Here is a 26,810-nt window from a genome sequence, read left to right on the forward strand (position 1 = left end):
AACAAACTCTTTTACAATTATAAAAACTGTACCCCATCTACACAAAATTCTCTACAATCTTTTTCCATCCCCCTATACAGATCATTACCTTACATCCCCTTTCTTACAGATAACATTCATAAATAATTACGTTCCTCCATCCCTAGCCTTTAAAGCCCATAACAAATTGTCTTTTATTTACACCAATCTTAAAGATCCAATTCCTCCTCAATACCGTTCCCATGTTGTTTACCGTATCCCCTGTTCTACTTCTAATTGTAATGCATCCTACATTGGTGAAACAAAAAATTTGCTTAAAGACCGCATAACCCATCACAAATATTCTGTCTCCTCCCGTAACTTCATGGCTTCAAAATTATCCGAAATAGCTTAACACTCAAACACTCTTTTGATTTTGACAATACCTCTATACTAGCCTCTGTCCCTAACAACGACAAACGATTGTTATCTGAAAGCATTTTTATACTGTTAGAAGCTTCCCCAGTCAATCACAAAACAGACAAACAAAACCTATCCCTAGCCTATTCCCAAACAGTTAATTTATTAAAGCACCCATAATTTATTTTATCTATTATTATTAATTTTTGATTTTATTTTTTAAAATTTTTATTATTATTAATTTCAATTCATAATTTTTGACCTTTGGGTTCCATAATTTTACATATCACTAGTTTCAGGTTTTTAATCTGTAACTTGACTTCTATTTTCATCATTCACATTTCATACGGTCTTTCTTGACTGTTACGTTTCTAGCGAATCCTTTGTCTGTCCCTGTCATGCTCTCTGGTGAGACTTTCTAAAAATCAATCAGTATTAGGCCTACCTTCTACACCATAATGTGAGTCTCCTTTCTCGTTCTCATATATCTTACATTATTCTTTTCCCATTCTCCATAATCTTTTTTTACTATTCAATTATCAGTTATCAATTTTTTATCATTTGTGATTTATTCAATATTTTGTATAATTACAACAAATTTGTTTGTATATTATTCCTTTTCAATTATATGTTTCTCTAAATGTTGTTATCTCTTTTCTACTATAGCTCTGATGAAACTCAGGTCAAAACGTCGGCATAAAATAAATAAATATTGTTTTGTTCATTTATGTTGTTCTTTGCTGACCGCTCCCCCCCCCCCCCAACTTCTCCAATCATTAACCTACGGTCAACTATCTACACCTCATTATTTAAAAATATAATTGACTTATATTTTATACCATCTAACGAAGATATGAAGCTAGTTTTCATGATTATTACAGGATTGAAATCATGTGGATGAATCATAATTTACCATCAGCTCAGCTAATTTATGTCAAACCTATGTTAATTAAAAAAAAAAAAACCCATGAAATTCACAAACAATGGTAAAACAACGATTATGAAAATTTTGTACAGAAATATAAGGAACGAGGAAGGTGGGGACTAGGAATAGATTGGGGAAAAGAGAATGATAGGCTTCAGAGGTCTTGTGGAATTCTGAAAAAAACAAATCGTGCTATTATGTTGAAGCTGTGGACTGTCTATGAGGAAGTCGACTGACGCTCTTTCTTGTCAAATTCTCCTATCTTCTCTATTATTTCAGAGAACTCTAGGCTCTTAAACATATACCATGCATGTTTATGTTCAGCTATTATGTTTAAGAATACATTAAAAATGTTAATGTTTAACGGTATATTATTTTTAACAATATCTGCCATATGTTTGTATTTACCTATATATGATGTTTAACAATATAACAAATACAAATGAGTTTGATTAATTGTTGATTCTTCACAATTTTTTAAAATAAATCTAGGGGAATAAAGATATTAGACAAATAAATAAATAAACATTAAAAACTGTTACTTACCCTAGGTATTTGATTTGAATCTGGTTGAGGAGGGCATATTGGGTAGTGTAAATCTGGAAATATAAAATATTCCAATAAATGAAAGTTGTCTTTTTAGTATAAATTTATAGATAATGTTCTTAATAAATTGAATTATTATAATTAATCATTTGAATTGTTATGAACATAATTACAAATGGTTTATAATTTTAAAATTATTTTTGTAATATCTGATTTAAAGATTGTAAATGGTTACAGAAATAACAAATCAGTGATAATCCTAAATAAAATAAGTGCATAATGTTGTGTATATGCAAACTACAAATGTACATAACATCAAAATATTCTTTCATAGAACAAAACTGAAGTTTATTAAAAAGTAAAGAGTTTATTTTTAAACATAAACTTATGTCCAATTGGTAAAATTAATCAAAAGAACATTCAATTTTTATAATTTCAAATAATAGGTGCTGCCAGTGCTGGTCAGTTTAAGAAAGGAAATAAGCAACCTCTTTTGTACCACTGATTACATTACATCTATATTGTAATTGGTTCTAATTGCCATATTACACATAGGAAAACATCTTGAAACAGTTTTAATTCCCCTTAGTCAGTTTTAGTTCATTAAATTTAACTTATTTATTGTAAATACAAAATTAAATAAGAGAGATTAACTAAAATAAGTTTGTGATAATGAACTTTGTGATAACTTTTTAGAAGATGAAATGAGGTAATCAAGGAACAATTTATCATGGATGCAATGGTCCAAAGAATATCTAATGGAATATGTCAAGTATTATGAATCTTTTATTTATGTTGTCATAATTAACTCATCTGAGATGTGAATCTAAACTTCAACGAATCTCTTCACTGGACCTCAATCCTTGCTGACAAAGGCAAAATAATACTTAATAAAGACCTGCTCCACTGGTATATGGTACAAGCACCCATTATTAAGGCATCCCACCAATCTTCCACAATAATGCTTAAACCTGAACAAGCATCCCAACTAATTTTTTTTTTTAATATAAACTTTTATTTATTGATAGATATTACAATCTGTCACACACTTGTGGACAATAGGTAATAGTGATGAATGATCACATTCATACTGAAATAAAATAAAATAAGAATAAAAATAAATAAATACATGAAAAAAAAGCAAATAAAAATAAATAAAATCTCTCTTAAAATATATACTACAGAAGGAAAGAGAAAATGAACATAATCAAACTATGTGTATGAAAAAATAAATAAATAAAATAATCTCAAGTCACATTTACACTCTTATATACAATATTTACACAATTGACCCGAGGATCCCTGACCCACTCTATTCCCCACTTGTGGGGGTAGAACAGAGCTCATAAGATTCCAGACATCCTTTTCGCCACATGTAGTGAGCCAGTGGAGGCTGAACAAGTGCACTAAAGCCACAAACACTCAACTTGAGTGGAGAATCTGACCATTGCCAGAACTTCAATTTTTAATGGATACGTTTGATGTTCGACGGTTTAGCTGTTCCCCAAAGTTCAAGTCTATAGGTCCAGATAGGTCTCACTATAGTCTTATAAATTAGAAGTTTGTTTTCTAGAGAGAGATGAGAGGTCCGGAATAGTTGGCTAAATCGTTTGTTGAGTTCTTGCCTTTTAAGTCTAGTATGTTGGTTCCAGGTGAGTCTTTGGTCTAAGATGAATCCAAATGCACTGTGTCGGATCTGGGTAGAGGAATATTATTAAAAGTAACAGGTGGACAGAAGCTGCGGCAGAGGGCGAAAGTCACATGGGAGCATTTTGATTTGTTGACTTTTATTCACCATTGGTGCACCATGGCTCAATCAGGGTGAGGTGTATTGGGAGATTGGATGAGGCTGTTACAGGATCAGGATAGCTGTATCATTAGCAAATGTTGCCAGGAACGTGTCGGGATAGATGGGAATGTCAGTAGTGAAGATGATAGGACCCAAGACACTGTTTTGGGGAACTGCCTCAATCGGGTAGATATTTGAGTACTCAGAACCACTACAAACCCAAAAGAAGCGATTTGAGAGGTAGGAGCAGAGGATAAGGTATAAGGTAATATGGACTTGAGCTTGAAAAGCAATCCGGCATGCCATACCCAGTCAACAGCTTGTGCTATGTCCAGAAAAGCATCCATGTGTGGGAAAACTCTGTGATTCAACTACATCCTACCAACTGCCTACACATCAAGGCCCCTAAAGTCGTAATGATGCTTGAACTCAGACCAGCATCCTACTGGTCTCACATGGTGGCAACTGATGCAAGATATGCTTCAAGTAAAACCAATCAAAGGGAATCCCACTAAACTGCCTCACTAGGCAAAATAAGGCAAGAACGATTCTTCGACAAAACACTAAGTGGAACAAGAAAGTCATCCATATAACTTGCACCTCGTGACACAAACAGGCGCTGCTGACGTTCTCCACTTACCACACTTTTTACCGGGACGACCTACCTACCTGCTCTAAAACTTTTTGTTGTTGATTTTGGAGTACTGTTAGTTCCCTAAGAGTTCTAAAATTTATCCTCAATAACCTAAGTTCTTAAGTTGATAGCAAAGAGTTATATTTGATAAGGTATCAAAGTTGTACAAAAAGTAAAGTATCTTTGAATGGTACTCTCCATGTCGTAAATAGCAGAACTATTTCTATAAATAATTGAGAACTCTAGAGCTCAAGATAGATCAGTTAGGAGACTACACACCACTGGTTCCACTCTTCTGTTTTTTCCATTTGTTGAGATTCTCTCCAATTATCACACAGATATTTTCCAACAGCCCTGAGCCTTCTTAAGTACATTTTAACTTATCTTCTAATTTATGTATTTCAACAGGAGATCGAGAGGCACCCTACTGCTAAAAACAGCACTGCCTCATGAGAAGCGCTCCAGCATACTCTGGTGACTTGCCGTAGTCCTCCTCTGAATCAATGCCATCCAGCTTTTCTGTCAGCGTGTGAGGTTTCAGTTCCAGACAGGGGACCATCTATAATCCTCAGAATACCCACAACCACTCTATTATATGGAAGTTGGGCATCTGAGGCCTCAGAAAGTACACTCTAGTTTTTATCTAATAAGATTTTCTATATTCTTTAATTAATATAAACCACAATTTTCACTGAGAGTAAAATCAATGAAGCACTAATGAGTATAAGATTCCAACTAAAATAAAATGAAGTACTAACCAGTATAAGATCCCAATGATGTCTCTGATGAGTGCATGTTAATATATGTGACACCAATAACAACAAAAAATAAGGAAAATAATAAGAGTAAAACAGCAGATATAGGTGCATCAAATGGTAACCAGCTATCCTGTAGCAATATTCTACGCCTTCCTTTAATTTGAGAGGGGGAGGATCTACTTCTGAAAGAAAATAAATAAATTGAATGCCAAATATATTTAAAAATTCAATTTGTAAACTATTATGCTACCATTGAAAAAAAGAATTTTATTAACATAAGTGGATTTACATTTATAATTATGAAAGAATTTTAGGAACAATAACATTTCTAGAACTGTTTGCTTCAGAGCAAATCAACAATGAAACTAAAGCTAGACAACAAAGTTTCCAATAAACTTTATCCTTGGAAATTTTTCTTGGGCTCAGCCTAATTTATATTTATGTCAAACTGAGGATAAATTGTAAAAGAAAAAAACCTTCATGATTACATATTTAAACTTATTGTAAGATTTATTAAATCCTCAAGTTGGCTAGATATATTTTCAAGAATTTAAAAAACTTAAAGCAAATAAAATTAAACAACAAATTGTGGCTTTTATTACCCTTGAGTGAATCTAGCATAGACAGGAGCTGTACCATTATCTTCATCATCGCTTTCTTTTACATCCAATAACTTTGAAGATAAACTATGGCTTGATGAAATATTACTTGTAATACCTACAGATGAAACTGAAACAAAACAAAACAGAACAACGTATATATAAAAATCAATAGAAGTTGTTTATATAACATGAAGTTATAGCCTTTTATATAAAACATGATTTATCTATAATAATTTTCATGACTATACCCACAACCATATATTTTATGCCAAATGCATACGAACATTTTGGGATAGGACATCTTTGACAATTTTGATATTCACATTATGGATAGAAAATGTATGTTAACTAAGTGATTAATGAATGTCAAATCTAAAAATTGGCACATTAGGTCAGCCTCCTCTGTAATTTAAATAATCTCATTTATATATTAAATAAAAAACAAATATGTCATCAAAAGAACTGAAACTAATCTCATCCAATTACTTTTCAGAAATTTATTATTCCATAAGCATGCTTATATTATGATTGTTAAAATTGGTAAGAAACTACTGTTGTTTCTTTGGCTATTTCAGCTATATTAAAAAAAAAAACACTAATACAGTGGTGTGTTAGTACCCACCAGTTAGTAACTAGTGTTAACATTTGTAACATCAACATGGCAGGTGGGTACATAATCACTTAAATATAATTAGTTTTATCATTGTTGGGATTTAAAACTTGATGGTATATAATAATAATAGTGTAGGTTATATTCAACAATACAACCTTGTATATAAGTGAGTACACACCCACCTATGGTAATGTTAGAGTGGCTCTTGGTAACAATAATGCACCTTTTACCAAAATAACAAAACCTTAATTAATTTTTAATAATCATGATTAAGAATCTTAATTGCTAACCCAACTGTTAATACATGAAACTCACTTAGATTTCAAAAAATTAAAATCTGTACCACTACAACCCATGAAGGATCAGGAGTTCAGTACTTTGTAAAGAAGTACTGTTACTAGACGAATGGTTGTGCAAGGAGGTGCTTTGGTCAGAATCACGCTTGACCACCAGATTTTTAGCCAATTAAAGAGGCTGGGTGGACCCCAAGAGGGCTCCAAGAACCCACAGGAGTTAGACTCACGGCTACAGTGTAACAGAAAACAATTTTCTACACAGCCGAATTCGAAATCGGGTCCTTAGAGTTAGTAGCCACGCGCTTTACTCTGGGGATACCATGCTCCCGCTTAGATTTCAACAATTTAATTATCAAACAATTCACAAACTAAAACAGATCCATATCACACTTTAAAACTATGTTAATTACTACATTTCTCTAAACTATTCAAAAGATCTGAGGACATAGAAAGTAAAGTTATTGAATTGATAACCATTATTTTCAAATAAACAAGATAATAATCAATAAAGATTAAGAAATAAATATTAGTTGCTAAACATTATTATCACTACATGTCAAGAAATTACACCCATACCATTCAGTCGTTCATAATTAAAATAGCAATATTGTACTATCACTAATTAATTAATTAGAAAGTATGATATTAATATAGAAATCATACAGTAAAGAATCAATACTTGAATTTATAAGAGTCCAATAGGAGATTTTCGGGCACTATGAATACTTTTTCGGGAAATTAAAAAATATTTCAGGGCAGGGTCTTGACCTTGACTTTTAACAAGTCATCAAGTACATTAACAAAACAAAGTCTTACAATAAAAGATTTTAAAATACACAGAATGAAAATATTAAAACTGTTAACATTCTATGCACAAATCATCAAACTAACATCATAAATATTTACTTTAAAGTCTTGTCACAAATTATAATTCAACATGATGCTAAGCTCAAATGCTAAGTAAGTATACTGTAAATATTGCCATAAAAGTAACAAATATTCAGCTTTTAAAAAAGAGTCAACATAATACTTATCATCAAAAAGATACCATATCAACTAAACTGATTTTGTTTAACTTCAATCAATTTAGTTCCATCAAGAGAAAGTAAGATCCATGAAGTGAAATATACAGCGATATAGAAAAAATTAAGCTTATTTCCCAAAATACCCAGCAATCAAACATCACAAAACCAACACTTTAAACATTGAAACAAGTGTTTAAAGCCACAAAATGAAGCTTTAAAACACTTAACGGGGAACCAGCTAACATTAATATTTTTAAAAAAACTATTATTTTAAACACCAGAATTACAACAAATAACTGATTGCTGTCATATTTTTTACCTGACTTGTTAGCAGAAAGCCTACGAAGAAAATCAGAAGCATATGGTTGATTGGAAGTACTGAGCCTTGGAGAAGAATAAGATGTATAAGATGTACCAGAGGCTTGGAGCCTTGACTTAAAAGCATCACTTAAGCCAAAACCTAGGTCAGGTGAATGCTTAGGGCTGCTATTGGTAACTTTAACATTTTCATTACTACCTTGGGAGACAAAAGATCTTGGACTTCTAGTAAATGATAGGTCATGAGTAGATTCCTCAACATTGTCAGAATACAAATCCTGACTGTTAATAGAATTGTTTAAACCTAAAGAACTGCGAGTTGACCTCCTTGATTCAAACCCACTATTAGTAGGGCTTGCATACGAACTAACAGTTTCTTTCCTCACTTTAGTAACATTAGTTTGTTCAGCAAATGTAGAATTGGCAAGGGGTTCACTAGCCAAACTTGCTCTACTTGGAGACTTACGTTTAGGTGATTTATTTGATCTAGGAGGGGGCATAGATTTTCTAGATGATCTGGTCCTCGAAACATTAGAATCACTTTCATCTTCAGAACTTTGTGATATGGTGCGAGGATCATACTTGGAACTGTTCAAATCGGTGGAGGATTGGTTTTGTTCTAATAACGTTTTCAACTTCTTCAATAAAATTTTGCGAGTCGTAGCTGTAACTGGACCAACAGGACAACCTAGTTCCAGAAATTTGGCTCGGATTTCTATGTCGGATAAATTTTCAAGATCGACAGACGCCATGATCAGTCACAAACAAGCTATAGCTTCGTCTCGATCACGCGGTCTTTCCCTCTAAACAGTTTGTGTTTATAGGCAGGTTAGTAAACATTTGAAACATAACTACTTTAGTTAGAAAAAGTATCTTTCTTCATCAATCCATTATTACATTGCTTTACAAAATATATTTTAATTTTTAAATTATAAAGATATATAAATTTAAATAGTATAAGGTTTTAAAGATTCTCAGCCCCAAACAGAGAAATCTAGAAATATTTAGGGCTCCTAATCTATTCTGTATGGACATAAGTAATTTATTACCACTATATAGTTGGCGTAACCTAATAAAAATTATGTTGGTCAGTCAATGAAAAGTATCATATTTTGAAAATTAGTCTCATTATGAAAGTTTGCGTACATATTTCATTGTAGAGGGCTCCGCACACGGCTTGGAGGCACACGATCAATCGGTTTCACAGTAGAACAAAAAATGGAACAAAGAACATTCTTTCACTTAACATGTAAAGAATAGGGTTACGGAGAAAGTGTGATAGGTTATTCTTAGAAGCCCTCTATTACTAATTTTGAATGGTCGATTTCAGAATTTTCTCCATAATCTATTTGTATAAACCTTACAATATGAAAGTCCTTTTTGGGTTTTACTGTCAATTCGATTGACTGTGTAGGGGTTCCTTTGTACCATGCTGGATGCAGAAACGGCCTACACGTAAAAAGGAACCTCTTATCTCCGTGTATTCCCGACAATCTGACCAGTTTCCATATAGCGGGACCCTGGGGAGCCTTGTTGGACATCTCTACAATATTTCGAAGAAACTAACTGGAATATTCAATATCCTGTCTTGGAATTAGTTTCTCACAAGATATATCACTTGATAAGAAAGTACTGTTTCTAGTTATAGATATCACTTGATAAGAAAGTACTGTTTCTAGACCAGTGTTTCCTACACCATAAAAGTCTGAGGATCACTAACCAGAAGTTGCTGATCACCTTATCTTAGTGTTAGGAAAAAATGTTTAATAATTAGGCATATTAGTTCATTTTGAGGAACTTTTATAGTGTAATAATCTGCAAGAACCCATCAACTAATACTCAAATCTCAGAAAAGGTAAGATAAAGACATTTGTAAGAAGTTCACCATAAACTATTTGCTCATGGACCTTTCGACAGAACACCGGTTGGAAACCACTGTTCTAGTCCAACTGTTGTGCAAGGAGGTAATTTGGTCAAGGCCACGCTCAACCACCAAGTTTTTCATTCGATCAAGGGTAATTATTCAATGAAGTAATAGTTCCTGAGCCGTAGAAGTCAGCGGACTACTGAGCTAGGTTTATAATCTAACCAAATGTGAACAACTTCCTATTACAAACTTGAATTCATCCAGGAAATTAAATTGCATAAGAGTGGATTTTGAGACACTTTATTGGTGCATTTACGAGTTAAAATATTTCAACTAATATTCAAACATTAGATAAGACGTTTTTAATGACGTAAAGAATAAAATAATAGTCCTCAGAAAATATATATTAATGTACTCTTCTGTAGCACGCTCCAATGATCTTGCGAAAACCTTTGGTCCGAGGGCCCCTGGTTGAGAACTGCGGATATAAAGGGTAGGTGTGTATCAGTGATTCCGAACCCATTACTGATTTGATAAAATGAATAATTATCTACCACTGTCGGATTCGAAATAAGTTCACAGCACCTTACTAATTGAATTACCCCACTCCATTTGAATTTATTCTTTTTAGAATTTTAAGTGTGACAAATTTAAGAAAGCATTAAGTTGTAGGAGTGGGCGGTCAAAAAGATCAAGATGAAGGCAGTTTCAGATTGTCCAAGGCATTCAGTTTGAAACCATCACGATTCAGCCCCGCAAAGTAGGACGAAAAGTTGATTACTAATAGATAGTTTTCTACTATTTTTGTACCTTTCTTTATCGCCACCCGGATCATCTGCCTACAATTTATCGCATACTCAACAATATAGCAATACATAATCAATTATTAATCTTCCAATATGATAGAAATAAGTTCTTTATTTTTTTTTTATTTTCATTTTATCTTGCATACTGCACTTTACTTACTTGCATATTCTCATTTAGACTTTCTTGCTGTCACCAAATTTTGTCAACTTTTCTCAATTTTAATGTATACCTGCTTACTTCAGTGAATCATCCAGAAGGTTCCACTTGTTGTGGTTATATACTCAGAAAAAGACAGTCACTTTTATTATGTAGTAGTTTTTTAACTTTTTTTTTTTAATAATTGAAGTGGTTTCCTGGCTTCATCTTCAAAATTAACTATGTGATTAATTATAGTATTGTTGTTACACGAATGAATGATAGATTTTTTTGCGTGCCAAGTATCCCTGTCAAGATTAAAAGGAGAGTTATAAATTCATTTTTTCGACATGTTTTCTCGGTTGAAGAATTTTATTTGCCGTCATAGAAGAAAATTCATTGTTACTGGTGTCGTTCTTGGAGGTACTATTTTTGCTATTAATTATGTTCAAAGGAAATTTCTGGAATGGCAGGAGAAAGAAGCTAGAGAATTTTTTAGAAAAGCAAAGAAAGAACAGCATTTCAAAACAACTGAAAGGACCTGCAACCAAACAATTTTTTCTTTGTCTAAAACATTAAAGGAATCTATTTTTCAAAGTTTAAATTCTGATGTTATTCTTCAAAAAATCAGGGAAGGTGAGAGTAGCCGTGTCCCCCTTTGGGAAGAATTGAAAGTTGTTGTATTTGCTCAAATTTGTGCCCTGATATATTCTGGAATGATGCTGGTTACACTGTTACGCATTCAGTTAAATATTATTGGAGGCTACATGATTCGTGAAAAGGATATATCTGAGCTCACTAATGCTTCTCAAGAAAAATATTTGTCCCTGTGTCAGCACTTTCTAGAAGTAGCTGTCAAAGATATTTGTGCTCTTATGTTAAAACATTCAGAGTTGATTTTAAAGAATGTTTCATTGAAGCACAAAATGACTTTAAAAGACATTGAACATGTATTTTGGCGACTGGAATCGAGTTTGAATCAAGATCCACTGAATCCCATAAAGAATTTATCTCTCTATTTGATTCCTCCTGAAAATGAAAAGTTTATTGGAGATGATGAAGCACAGTTTTTTAAGAATATAGTTTCTGAAACTGTTGATTTATTGCAACATGAAGAAGTTCTATCTGTGTGTGAATCATCTATTAAACGGGCATTTTCTAACACCGTTGATAAAATAGCTGAATACTACATCCCAGCAGATTTTGAAAATGGTAAGGTATCAAAAAATGGGTGTACTAGTGAAATACTTTACAATGGTAAAATTGTGAATATGACAGATGTTACTGTACATCTCGCAAAGTTGGTTCCTATATTGCATGGTTTATATAGAGGATCTGCTCATAATGGTTCTCCTGACCCATGGATAGAGCAATTCATAGTAATGGACCAAATGAATAATTTGGGTCTAGACATATATGAAACATACAGTTTTGAGGAATCTATTTGATAACTAAACTGAAAATGTATACAGTTGTACAGATTAAATAAACATTCCAAATGTTTTAAAGATAAATCAATATTTTATTTTTTAAATTAAGTTTTTATTTAAATACAAATATGTAAAATAATTAGATGGATAAGATACATGCATTAAAATAGGATAAAGTCCAAGTGATACATGATGTACATACTCTACTTAAATACTTCATATGATCAATATAGTATGTAAATATGACCCTGTTTAGTCAGAATTTTAGTTTTTAAACAAAGCTTTTGTAATTTAATTTCATCCAAAAGAATGTCCTTTAACCATGTACTCAAGATATGTTCATTTGAATTTAGAAATTGATAACAGTAATGTTTGTCTTTTTTAAAACCCATAATTCAATTTATAAGTTGTTACTAGTTTTGGCCTCCATTCCCTCCTCTCCCCCTCCAAAGAACAATATATTGAGTTTTTGGTTCCTGACATGTTTTTCCAAAGATTATACTCTTTTTTGAACTGTTATATATAATAGATATGTAATATACTGTTAATTAGTAAATATTGTAAATAAATTGCTCTAAAAGAAGTACTTATTTCTGGCTGGGTAAACTTAAAATAATTTTTTTTCATTTATGGAATTTTATTTTATTTAAGGAGAAATATCAGTACTTTTTAATATCTACTCAATTATGGTATTTGGCATGAAATATTGAATAATTATCTTGCAGTCAGTACTGATTTAAAAATCATTAACATAGGCTGAACATAAGTTATTATAAAAAATAACTTTTTATGTATAATAAATATAGTAACCATCTTGTTCCTGCTTGAGGTAGTTTTTTATCTAAACCTACGGCTCTCATTCTTTATATGACATGTTCTTAAAGCTTGGTGTACGTGTCTAGTATACATTCTTTGTTTGGTTGTTTACAAGTGTATATTTAAAAGTATTAAAAAAATTTGGACATTATCTACTGGTGATTGGAAGAAGTAGGCTATCATTTAAATAGACCTCTGGATTGCCTGTGGTCAATGTTTGTTTCTTTTATATATTAGGATAAATATAAGGTCACCATAATTACTTTGTTTGCATATAGTCTAAGTTTTACCTTTGTTGGAAATCACACAACCATTCATTTATTTATTTAGGATACATTCTGTTGTATCTAAAAAGATTTTGTTATTCTTCACTTTTCTTAATTGTTTTTCAGACCTCTCAATACTTTTTTAAACATAAATTATCCTTTCATCAGATAAAAAGGAAGCTAATTAATTCTGAGATGTAGAGAAAACTTATTTTCTTTTATTTCTAGGCCTAGTTTTTTCCTCCTTTATTTTATAATCATATAAATGTTTTTTGTCGAGGGTGTGAGTACCAACTCACTTTCCAGTTTTCTCCTTGTTTGTAAGTTTCTTACGCTCATTTATTGTGTATGTAGGGGTGTGCACTTGCAGTCAACAAATAATCTTTTAAGAACTTCTCTTCTTCAGGAAAAAACAGGCGAATTGAGCACGTGTTCTCATAAGAAAATCAGTACATCCCTTTTTTGATGTACATTCAAATGTCTTAGGAAGGTTGCTCGAGAAACACAGCATTGCTTTGTAGCTGTACGAAGAGATAATCTATTGTTTAATGAGTTTAACAGCTTCCTTCAAATTTTCTATTAGAATTTGTAATCACTTATTTCCATCTTTACTTCTAGGCATCTAAAAGGAAAACAAAATCATTAGACTGCATTAGAATATTGTATTATTGGACCTCAGACCTGCCTAAAGTACAATATATAATTGTGATCCATGGTACTATATTATATCTTTTTGGGTTAGATTTTTAGCAGTCTTAAGGTAAATTACTTAGAACTTACATTCATTATGAGCTAAATAGACGATAAAACAACTAATGATTATGAGTAAATATAGATACATTTTCAATATAAAATTATCAAATGAAGTAATGAAAAATTACTTTTCCTGTACATAAACTACTCAATGTTGTCACATGTCCAGGGAGACTAGATTTCCCAAGAGTAAACATTGTTTTGTTGTCACAAAAACTAAATTTGCCGTAGTAAAAGTTTTATGTTTTAAAGGTGGCTCAGGTATATATATCTTCCCACCATAAGTGCTTATTAGGTTTAATCAATTTCTTATAGAAATTTTTTTTGGTATTGTGGTTTAACTTAATTTTTGACCATCTCATATAATCATGTCCAATTAAATAAAATCTAGAACTCAGAAATGTTAATGAGTTGAAAGCTCTATGTATTTCATTTGGGACAGAAAGAACTATTTTTTAACTTATTCTAGCCAGAGTGTGAAGGTCGAAATTATTGTTAAGGTAGAAAAACTAATATTAGAATCCATAGCTTGTTGTGTACAACTCATTAAGTTATTTCATATTAAATTAAAACATATTTTTTGTTTTATTAGTAAGTTTTCACGTTCCTGTTTAAATTTTTTTATTACTATTATTTAAGTGCTTTTTTTATATTCAGGTTAGGGTTTTCAACAATTATCATACCTAATTGTACCTTGTTCTTTGTGTGATACAATAAAACATATTTACTTTAAAGTACTTGTTTCATGAATTTTTCATTTTAAAAAATGATATTACTGGAAACATATCTCACTTGTCATACATGTAAATGTACACTTATGTCATTACAACATATTTAAATTTTATTATTAAACAGAAACATTTCATGCATTGTTCTCCAAATAACACTTTTTATAGAACTTCATATCACAGCAATGCATAACAAACTACAATAATTAGATACTACTAGTAATATAATAAGAAGTATTTTTCTTAATTGAAATGATTAATTTACACATTTTTTAATAAATAATATTTCTTTGTTTTAGTTTTTTCTATTTCATAAGTTTTGATTTTGAAATGTAATGAACTATATATAGTAAAAAATTAAAACAAAAACATTCTTCTTATTTCATGATGTTTTAATAGGTCTGAATAATTTGCCACATGTTTTTATGAGATCAAATTGAGTCATCATAATCATATTTTTTTTATGGGATCAAATTAGTAATATAAACCAGTTGTTAAGTTGAAAAATTAGTTTTATCAGACTGGCAATTTTATTTTTTTCCCGTTGGATCTACAGATTGTAAATCTTTGGCCATCCAAACCAGCCTTCTTCACGCCTGACTATCTTGGGCTACTACTTTCCAGATTTCTGCATGCAGCTCTTTCGCATCTTTGTTGATTCTGTCTATCCATCTGGTTTTTGGCCTCCCATGAGATCTCTTGCCTACTATGCTGGCATTGATTTTGTTTTGAAGCATTCTGATGGATTGCTTCAAGGCACATGTCCCACCCATGTTAACCTCCTTGCCTTCATATTGTGAGGTATTGATTGACCAGTCTCTGCAAGCAGTTCATTGTTAGTTCTCCTCCATGTGGCTGTGATCCTAGATCGCTCCTGTAATTGTATGAAGGACTTTCTGTTTAAGTTTCTCGATTCTGCTTTCTAGGGTAGCTGTTAGAGTCCAGGTCTCACAGCTGGCTTTGTCATGTTATTGTACACTCTTAGTTTCTAAGAAAGAGTTGTCAAAAGTACAATTTTTTATATGTTAAGACCGACCTTAATCTTAATAAATATAAAATAACTATCCCATTTTTTGTTTATTCTTGCCATTTTAATGGAGGAATTTCACCTGAAGAAAAATCCATAATTGCAGTCCCTTCGTGTACACGTCAATTCAGGTCCATTAATTTCTGCTTTATCTATGACTTTGGTTAATCATGGGATCTTTGGTGAACTTGTAGCAAAAATAAAAAAAAAAATCAACATATTGTTTTATACAATTTATTTCCAGAATCACCAGAGGTACTCTGTATTTCACAATACAATTCTAAGATAAATTAGTTTTTTCTCTGACCACGGATACAAGTTCTTCCTTCCTTCATACTAATACTTGTTAATACTTTACAATCATCCTAATATTTTTACTTTTTAGTTTAAATGTAAAATTCTCTTCCCTAATGAACTCCCTCTCTTTTGACCTTTATATTCGTTCCTGTAAAACTCCAAAACCTTATGGAATCTTATCCCTTCTTTAGTCTCCGATGTTCCCTCCCTTTCTACAAATAAATCATGTCTCTTCAGCTATCTCTCTTATCCTTCCAAGAATAAAAATTGTCATCTGTTCTGCATCAATGTAAATAACAATTTATTTATTTATTTCTATTACTTATATTTCTATATGAGCAGAAATATTTTATATTAATAATATAGAATTCAGCCCTGTAGGTTCTAGAGACACCCAGACTCATTAAGTGATTTCCCTTAAATGGGGAGGAAAGCGACCCCTGTCTCTAGTACATAGCTCCTAGCCCTCCAGGTTGGGAGTTGTGTGGCAGACTATTAACCCGATCCCGTAAAAGAACTGGAAAGCAGTAGCCCAAGACAGGCAGGTGTGGAGAAGGGTGGTTTGGGTAGCCAACAATCTACAAGGTCTGTAGAGTCAACCAAAAAATAAATAATATTGCTTATTTATTTTTAGGAAAGAAATGTGTTGAACAACTATGCCATAACTATTTGGAACAATTTATATTTATCGTCATACATAAATTATCCTGAATGACAATAGAGCCTGAGAAATTAACTCATATTCATTGCAATTTGCTAAGTGGAATGTTTGTCCCTCATTAGTGAAAAATATAATCCATTGAGCTACTTCTTTTCAGGAGTTTTTTTGATCATTTGTATGGCCAAAAAATATAAGTCAAGGCTTAAGTACTCAACTAACTAATTAAAGAAAACTAATATTAAAAGATTAGGCTCAGTCATTTAAATTATATTTTACTAAACTGGATATTACTTCTCTTTTTAATTTATTGAAGAACAGAACATTATATTTTTATTCCATCTCAAAAGATATATTAGATTTTTGTTTGACATAAAAATTTGCTGTGTATAAAACAAACCACTTAATAAAGGATTCTCAGTAAATGAGCAAACACTTCTATCATATCAAACAAAGATGTATATTTTCTAATCAAAGCATACAATATTTAATTTGTTTTTCTTTTCACTCCTGTTTATGTGAAATAACTTAAAAGGTTATGAGAATAAATTAAAAAAGCCTTTAACTTTTGAAAATATAAATAAAATAACGATTAAAAATTAATTACATAATTTATAAGTCTATTAGAAAAAATATATACAAGAATATGGTTATCCATAGGATAAGATAATTATAAGAGCTCAGAAAGTGCCCTTAAGGAATAGAGATTCTTAAGCAATTATTAACATCTGCAAAAAACAAGAATTCACACGACAAGAGGGAAAAAATATACATTTATTTTTTAAAGTGTAGAATCGGAACATCTTAGGTATTCTCACCAAAATTTCAAACCATTTTCTTTTACCATGAAACCAAATTTAAACTGTGTTAAAATTTTTACATGGTAACTATCTTTCTACTTTTTATTCTATTTTTTTATGCTTAAAAAATATGTTAAAACTTTACTGAATAGTATTTATACTTTAACTCACCTATAGTAGTTTTCAATATTGTAAATGGAATTAATTGCACATAGAGAGAAAAAAAAGGATAATGTTATAATAAAAAAAAGAAAAAAACTAAGAGATAAATTATGATTCCAAATTTACTAAATAACATTAATGTATTTCAATTGATTCTTAATTGAGATACATACATTAAACCTTCTCATTGATAAATTATAAGCCCCATTATAAGGCTTCACTTCTAATATCTAAAATTATACAAAGATAAATGACTATAGACAAAGTTCCTGATGAGAGTTTTAAAGATACCAATCAAGCACAATTACTGCTATTAAAAAAAGTATGTACTGAATCTTAGCTATTCTATTCTTCTTTTGTTATTTGCAGTCAATAATACCAATTCATTTTTACTATTATATCAATATTTCTTCTAACAATATATTACAATTTATGCTTAGGCAGATAATTTTAATTTTCAGGCTTTCTAAGTAATTTATTTCCACATTTTCAATTTATATGTAATAATTTTTTTTTTTTTAAGCTACAGATATACCTCTAAATAATATAAAAGGGGCAAATAGTTTTTCCTTAAATTTCAGAGGATATAATTAGTAAATTAATTTCAAACTATACACATGTGACGAAAGTGAACACAAATACGATAACATTCAATAGCAGTCATTTGGTAATAGGCACAGTATGATATAAATATAATTTACTTTGAACCTAAAACATTACAAAATACAAATAATCAGGCTTGTTATAGGTTAAAATAACCTGTCATAAAAAAAAGAAAAAAAAAAAAAAGAGGAGAATTCATTCATAATAGGTTTTCATTTGTATTATGAAATATATCAAATACAAGATACACCTTAAACATATACATAATTCACATTCTTATTTAAAAAATCGTTTTATTTGTGTTTTAAATAAAAATTACTAAACTTAAAAGTCGAGTTTTGTAATGAACTCAGGTAAATCGAAGGTAGGTAGGTAAGAAAGGTAGTTGAGGCTGTTTGGGAGCGAGTAGAAAAGTGACATCCAGTCACAACAATTATCCTCAGCTCCTGATGTGATCATTGCATTTTGCCATTTTTAACCATTCTACAAATTCATCCAACATTACAGGCCCTATATTAATAAAACAGATATTAAATATTTTAAAACAGAAGTATGACAAATGTACATGAATACATAGTTCCGAAAATATACACATAAAAAACTTAATTGTTTTCATAACTAAAATTGCATAACACTAAATAAATTAATGAGTTGTAATTCAGTTGATCTGATTTATCTCAAACACTTTAGGGCAGATGATTTAATATTAATAAAATGGAGCTCCTCAAAAACCTTTTAAAAACCACTGTTATGTTAGTGGGCAAGTCCAGCAATGTTATAGAATATTTATTAAAATGTGTATTCTTATCCGGTACTTAGGAATGTATAAATGAAACAGATACAAGAATAAAATATATTAATGGTATGCCAAGAAAACCTCATAGCTCCATTTTTGTGAATTTTGGAGGAGAAACAAACAATTGTTAAGGAGAAGCAAAAAAAAAAAAAAAAAAAAGAGTCATAATTTACTTCAAGATATAGTGGTTTTCATTTTATAAACAGAGTTAATAATTTTTCATGCTTTGGGTATTTATAAGTAGGTAATATTAACCGCATATTGACTGGCAAGCATAATAAAACCTCGTAAAAAGGAAATGTTTATAGTAGCATTTAAATTTCATGAGTGATGGGGTCAACAGAATGGTATGGAATGTCACAATTAATTATCCAATGTTTGAATCCACTGAATTGTGAAAATTTATGTTGTTTAGTCTATTTTAATGAAAATGCTACACCCACAAAGAAGTTGACCAAAACAAACAGTATCCTGACTGAGCACAGTAGAATATTATGTTAAAAGAAATCTGAGACATTTTGAGAGAAAATTTTAAAGTATCTAAAAGTAAAGAAAAATTTATAATTATGAGAGTAAAATAAGTTAATCGTACTTATTTGTGTTTTTCATTGACCGCACCCCCAACCATCTTCTCCTCAAAGAAAAATTTGTTTCAGGGTTCATTAGTTACACTAGTTCGTTCGTTATACTTAGCAATAGAAATTTAATCTGCATTTGTAGGTACACTAGTGAACACACACACATTTAGTATTTAATCTAAACTTAATGGGCAGGAACTTAAGCACAACAGTAAGTTATCAAGGAAAATAAAGGAAATACAACTGCAGCCAAAAACGAGAAACATAACAGGAAGTGTTGTGGAGGTAATACATAAGCCTACTGGCCATAAAAATTCACTAGCTTCCAGAGGAAATTGATCCAATTCAATTAAATGTCTAAAAGATATGTCAGATAAAATTACTTAAACCTTATCAAAGCAAAAAGATCTAAATATAGAATCTTTAAAGAACTAAAACTTACTATTTTTTTTATTTTTAAATGATATTTAGGAGAAAAAAGCAGAATGTAGATCCTAGTTATAGTCCTTTTCTATTCCACTTAAAACAATACAAAACCACTTTTTAAAAAATATATTAGCTAAAGAAATGATGAACTGAAAGAGAATAAATTTCCCAATGAAAAACATGAAATAAACTGCGAGTATTAATAATCTCTGGAATTAAAATAAAAGGGTATTAACTCTTCTTTACATAAGCTAACATTTCATCAAACTTAATTTACATGTAAATAAATTCAAGTTTATCTGTTTGGACATTGACAATACCAAGACAATTGGAGAAGGATGGTGGAGACGAGGACCCAGCCCAGGTTGTTGCGCTGCATAACTAGTGGTTGGTCATTTAGTTGTAAACTCTAGCATAATTTTATAGATAAAAACTCAAGTGAAGTAATACTATTTTCCAAGATTTCATATTAAGGACATGTTGCAGACTGTCGATATAATCAAGAAGTTGGTTGGGAGTGCAGACAAAAGAGAAAAAAAGGTAATAAGGTAAGGTTGGCATTCAAAAAAGGTAAAAAAAATATCAGGAACAAATATTTATTAGTAATTAACTTTTTGCTCCAATTTGCAGGTCTTCATCAAGGCTGAGTGAAAACAAGATATAAACATTGTAAATTTAGATAAGACTACAAGAATACACATAGAAACCAGAATTGGCATGGGAAATTACCCCACTCCTGACATTACTAATACATACCCTAATGAACTGCTTGACACCTTGATTCCTTTATTCCCTCATGATATTTCTTTTTCATAAGAAATGTATTGGCGACCTTTCTTGTTCTCAACCCTGACAAAACCCATGAAATCACATCATCCTTTAACTCCTACCACCTTCAGCTTTGGTTTACTGCTGAATGAAAAATTAACCATTCTCAAGCTTTTCTTGACATTCTTATCACAAGAAATTGCAATGGTTCCTAATCCACTGATTGGGATACCACACCCTTCCGGTAGACTCCTTAATAATTTTTAACAACGTCCCTATCATCAAAAAGTCAATGTCACTAAAAACCTCATCCATTGACCCTACTATCTGATCCTCAATACCACAACATACAACACATTAAACAAATCCGAGTTAACAAACAACATCCCACCTGATGTCATATAGAAACTCTAAGATAAACCTTCCAATCTCAGTCCCACCAACCCCAACTCTCCTTCACCAACTCCATCTTTTACAAACACCTTCCTTATATCCCCATCTTCTCTAATAATATACAGAACTACAATCTACTATTTCAAAGTTAAGCCTTTGCTTAAAATCTCATAATAAACTTTTTTTATCTTTTTAGTAACTTAGAAGATCCTATAAGTCTTCAATATCACTCCAATATAGTTTACCAGATTCCCCGTTCTACTCCTAATTGTAATTCTTACAATATCGGTGAAAACCAATCACCATTTCAAAAATCTGAATTTCCCAACAAAAATCACTCATTAACTTCAATAACCAGTCTACCTCCCAACTATTTGCAATATGCCTTGACTCTCAATCATTCCTTTAACTTTGACAAACCTTATATCCCTACTACAGTACTCAACCATAAAAAACATTTTATAGCCGAGTCTATCCATATAAATCCTGAACCGCATCCTGTTAACCATAAAATTTATAAGATTGTACCCTTACCCACAGATATATCTAATTTCCTACAGATATTCCTTTAACTTTGGCATATCTTCTATTCTTTAATGCATGGTAACAGATGATGATAGTCATGTCTCAGTGGAAAGTATGCATGTAAATGCAATGTGCATGCTCAGTGGAAAGTATGGCACCGATTGTGTATATATTTTTAAAAGTATTACATTTTACAATTTTGTATTTATTACTTTTTTAATATATACATTTATTACTCTTTTTTTATTTGTATATTTATTACCCCATATTTTTAAATGTTTATGACTTTTTATATTTATCATGTATATATTTTTTAAGATGGAACACTATACGTTTTTTTAATTAACATATATTATTGAATTATTGTATTTATCATGTATATATTTATTACTTTTATTTAAATGAATTTGTTTTTTTTATGCATGTATATCAAGTATTTTTTTTAGATTTTAATTAAATAGAATCATTCATGACCATATAGGATTTGTATATATGTATATATTAAGAATTTTTACTATTACTTATACTCAGGGAAAATTAGATTTAGATATATAGGTTAATTAATAAGGAAAACAATTGATTAATTTTATAAAAAATAGAAGAAAAAGTAAAGAAAGATGACAAAATACATGAAAATTAAAAAAAAGAAGAAAATATTCAAGAATTGAAACAATCAGAAAAAAGAATGTACTACTGTTAGGTATTTTAATATTTAATATCTCAGTATGTAATATAAGAATAATAACCAATTGTACAACTAGATTTAGAATGCAGTGTATAGCAACCCCAATGCAGTTGGGCGGCACTGCTTTTTTGAATAAATAAAGCTTTCTCTCATGTTTAGACTCTTATTTAATAATTCTGCTCAGTAGATTGTTTCTTGTTCATATATTCTTTTACCCTTTTTATTTATTTTGTATGATTGTTGTCATCTTATTTTATTCTCATTTTCACATTTATATTATTTTGTTGTTCTCATAAATTAAACACATTGTTGTCGGGCGATTTGTGTCAATATGTTATGGCAGGAGCGATTTTGTCATTACATAAAATCATTATAACTTGAAAACTACTTTGAATTTTTGTATGAAATTGATTTTCTCAACTTAGAATGTAGTTTTCATTGATATTATGAAAGATAGGCATGTTTTTTATAAATGAATATAAAATAGACAGTTGAAAGTACAAAATAAGGAAAAATTTATAATTTTCGTCAATATTAATTATTACCAACATTTTTCAATCAACAAATAACTTAATGAAGTAAATAATTAACACTAATAATGTTTTATAGTGTGATAGCACTCAAAACATTTATCTCTATGGAGAGGTAAGCTGCAAAATGTACATATAAAACAAGTTTTACTTGGCACTTTTTGAGGTGCACACATGTGACATTGTCTTAGCACAAATTTTTTCTTTCCAGTTCCAACAATTTTTTCTAGAATGTGTTTTTTCATATCCATCAACAATCTTCCAGGTGGATCTTATTTAGGCGCTCTTTTCCTGAAAGTGGATGGTCCTGACTCTAGATTATTATCTTCGGTTCGTACAGAATCAGTAATCCAATGCAAAGCTACTTCATATAAAAATTTCTTATATTTTACTTTGTTGCTTTTTGTTGAATTTTAGACAACAAAGGAATTGAACAATACACAATTTATCATGTACATTGTTAATCGTTTTGTCCATATCGTCTTTTTTCGTAGTATTGAATAGTAAGACAAATACTGAATTGCATAGTTATTTTTTGACGAATTGTTCTGTCAATATTGTGATTCTCTTTCATTTCCGCCAAAGGTATCGATGAAATAAGGCGCACTTCTTTCTTTGATTGTCAGATTTGAAGTAAAATATTCCCTTTATGGCGAAAGATTGTTTGTCCTTTTCTGAGATTTGTCTTTTTTAGACACTCTGGTAAACCTCTATTTTTTTAATGGTTCCACATACCCTAATTTTTTTCTTGCAAAAGTGCTTGAATGTTATCAGCACTATCATAATAATTATCCATATACAGATGGTACTAGACATCTGTATATGGAAATACAACTGTCTGTATTATCATTTTTTATATTTTGGTAATGATTCCTATTCGATTCTTCTACAAAATATATGAACAAGTCATCTCCAATAAACTAGTTCAACACATCGGTTATGGATCTGAGAACAGTATCAACATTTATGTGACCTAAAAACTTCTCTAAGATCGGAGGATTATCAGTCGATGACCATTCTTTTTCATGTTTATCAGAACTTGATTCAGACTCAGATGGAACAGTTTGATGGATAAATCTTCGAGGTCGTGGAATAATGTCTTCATCGTCACTCACCTCCTCATTCTACCTATCAATATCACAATCATAATCTGACAAATTGTCCGCATAATTTTCCTGGTCAATTTCGTCATCACTGTATCTCATTTTATCAGTATTTAGAGTACAGGAAAAACAATTAATGAAAGAGTTCGATAACAAATTCGATTCAAGATAATCATAAAAAAATATCACAAAAAACTCACAATTTTTGAAAATAAAATAGGTTTTCAATGTGGAAAATACCATTCTTTCTAAGGAGATGTCTAAATACTGATAAATACCCGAATTTACTAAAAATAAAACCACTCAATATTCATATTGTATTGCTATTATTTATAACCTTACTGTCCCATACCAAATCTATTGTGGGAATGTTTATATCAGCATAGTACTATGTACAAATATACGGCATAACAACCATACACACACAGTAACTCGTATTAGCTACGTTTCCCATGTTCTACCACTGGTCCATAAAAAACGTATTACTACGCAATCCACTCTCCATGCACAGTTTGCAAAAAAACATTATTTTACATGTCTCGACTACAATGAATTAATCTTTTCTTGTTATGCACAAATATTCTGTCACACCTAAGCAGTTACCCCCCAACATAATATCAATTTAGTTTTTTTTCCTGTTTTCACCTCATCATCTATATGTAAGGATTCAGGATAGCATCTAATATTATTTATATATTTATCCACCAATCTATTATTTTTCCACTAATTATTATTCCACTGGAACATTTTCAATTCTATATTCTTAACAATCATTCTATTATTTTATATTTACATCCCATTACATTACTTTGTACTTTTTTATGTAACTTTCTTTGATATTCTTATAGTTTTATCATACTTTTCAATATTTTTATCTAGTCTTGATTTAGCCCTGAAGTTCATGAAGTCCTGCAAAAGGGGGCAAAACGTTTATTATTAATAAATATTTTTTTCTGATATATTGATTACCTTTTTTGACCATTATCCGGAACATCTTCCTACAATTAATAACATATGACCAACTAATAATCCAACAAAAATAAATTTAGTAAAACTATGAAATAAATAGGTCATATTAAATATATCCCTATGTATTTCATACTTAATATTCATATTTTGTTCTATTATATTCCAAAGAACTTCATCCCAAACATTAGCACACATTAAAAGGTGTTTTGAACTTGTGGTTTTCTCTCTTGAGTGTATTCCCAACCAACTTCTTGATAACAATAATATAACTTAATATATCAGTTAAACTATTAAACTTTTAATAATATATTGCAATAAGAATGAAACATGTACTTACAGGCACCATCTACATCATAATTTGAAAGGTCCATGTTAATTGTGCGTGAGAATTCAAGTATATTACACCACTGATCTTTATTAATAACTTTGTACTTAGAATGATCAAGAAATGAACTAAATTGATTGAATAAATTCCAATGTTTGCCTAGAAGTAATTGTAACATGGCCTTGGCAGTTTCCAAATCCATACTCCTTTGATCTTTGTCCTAAAAACAGTTAATGATATGATATTAAGGTTTATGGCAGGACTGCTATGAAAAAAAAAATATGTTATGGTTATCACGGAAACATAACAGTAAAAGGTTACTATGGTAAGTATGCATTGACATAATAAATGCATCTGACTACATGATTTTATTACTTCTATATTAATACAATAAAAATAAAATAAAATTGTCATTAATGATTTAATTTTATTATTAAATAATTCCAGATATATTTAGATATAGGAGAAAACACATTAGTTATTATATAAGAAATATAATTTCTTATATTAACAAAAACAACTTAAAATTTAAGAAATAAAATATTAATATAAATTTAAACATTAAATTACTTCAATTATAATTTTTTTATAATTTCATAAAATATTTGTTTCCTGGTATCTATATTGAAGTTCACTGCTGGATAAGATGACATCGTTATAATAATTCCTCAAAATTATTTTGTTCTTAATAACTGCACCTAAATTGATTCCAAATACTTTTTGTTTGAACACTATCACAGTTATTTGATCATGATCACAATCAATATAAAATAGTTCACAATTTAATTATATTGTCCATCTTATCATATTTAACATTCAGTGAACTTTGTAAATATTAAAAAATACTTGCAATATTTGAATAATTGTTTCTAGTGAGACTAAAACACCTCTTGTGTGCATGAACTTTCACAAAGAACTAACTTGACTTGATCTCTTCTTTCAGCACCTAATATCAGTTAAAAATATAAAACAATAAATGTTTTTCTCCTTTTTTAATTGTCACTTGGCTGTCTCTTCATAATTACAAATAATTTTCTATTAGTCTCTAAGTCTTCAAAAACTTAATCCACTCTCTAGACGTAAACTAACACGTTTTACAAGTTCTCACTACCGTTATATATTGTCAATGACAAGTGCAAGGCAAGCAGCGTTTGTTCTATTTACACTGGACTGTTCTGGTCTCTTAATAAAAATCATTCTAATGTTTAAATATTTAAATTTATAACCAAAAACACTTATTTTACAAAAAATTATCAAATAAAGGTTATTCATCAACAAATGCGTAAATATACTATTTAAAACATCTAATAATTCTATATTTCAAAAGAATTATTTATAATGAGATGTAGATAGTTGACCGTAGATTAATGCTTGAAGAAGTTTGTTGGGGGGTGCGGTCAGCAAAGAACAACATAAATAAACAAAACCATATTTATTTATTTTATGCCGACGTTTCGACCTGAGTTTCAGGTCTTCATC

The 26,810-nt window shown here is 30.3% G+C and overlaps 3 protein-coding genes across 12 annotated transcripts in view; 1 reads left to right on the forward strand and 2 right to left on the reverse strand.

Moving 5' to 3' along the window:
* The window catches only part of LOC106686290 (LEM domain-containing inner nuclear membrane protein MAN1), a 23,205-nt gene extending 14,509 nt beyond the window's left edge, over positions 1–8,696 (reverse strand). For 2 of the 5 annotated variants that reach the window (XM_014429492.3, XM_014429491.3), the window contains exons 1-4: positions 7,886–8,695; positions 5,633–5,759; positions 5,031–5,212; positions 1,850–1,902 (exon numbers count right to left, since the gene is read on the reverse strand). In XM_014429492.3, the coding sequence (XP_014284978.1) occupies positions 1,850–1,902; positions 5,031–5,212; positions 5,633–5,759; positions 7,886–8,636 (1,113 nt within the window). In that variant the 5' untranslated portion in view covers positions 8,637–8,695. Of the gene's footprint in view, positions 1–1,849; positions 1,903–5,030; positions 5,213–5,632; positions 5,760–7,885 lie in introns of all 5 variants that reach the window. The other 3 variants (XM_067052654.1, XM_067052653.1, XM_014429493.3) reach the window with 3 other exon arrangements.
* A 2,098-nt stretch (positions 8,697–10,794) lies between these two features.
* Pex3 (peroxin 3) lies at positions 10,795–12,948 on the forward strand. The gene has a single exon (XM_014429473.3). The coding sequence runs from the start codon at positions 11,044–11,046 to the stop codon at positions 12,139–12,141; it is 1,098 nt and encodes a 365-aa protein (XP_014284959.1). The 5' UTR covers positions 10,795–11,043; the 3' UTR covers positions 12,142–12,948.
* Positions 12,949–17,734: 4,786 nt separating this feature from the next.
* SCCRO4 (DCN1-like protein SCCRO4) overlaps positions 17,735–26,810 on the reverse strand; it is a 24,749-nt gene continuing 15,673 nt past the window's right edge. For all 6 annotated transcript variants that reach the window (XM_067052649.1, XM_014429478.3, XM_067052650.1 and 3 more), the window contains 2 exons: positions 25,344–25,551; positions 17,735–18,743 (listed from right to left, as the gene is read on the reverse strand). In XM_067052649.1, coding sequence (XP_066908750.1) covers positions 18,673–18,743; positions 25,344–25,551 — 279 coding nt within the window. In that variant the 3' untranslated portion in view covers positions 17,735–18,672. The remainder of the gene's footprint in view (positions 18,744–25,343; positions 25,552–26,810) is intronic.

Source organism: Halyomorpha halys, unplaced genomic scaffold (assembly GCF_000696795.3).
Source record: "Halyomorpha halys isolate HHAL.00 unplaced genomic scaffold, Hhal_1.1 Scaffold803.1, whole genome shotgun sequence".
Classification (NCBI taxonomy): Eukaryota; Metazoa; Arthropoda; class Insecta; order Hemiptera; family Pentatomidae; genus Halyomorpha; species Halyomorpha halys.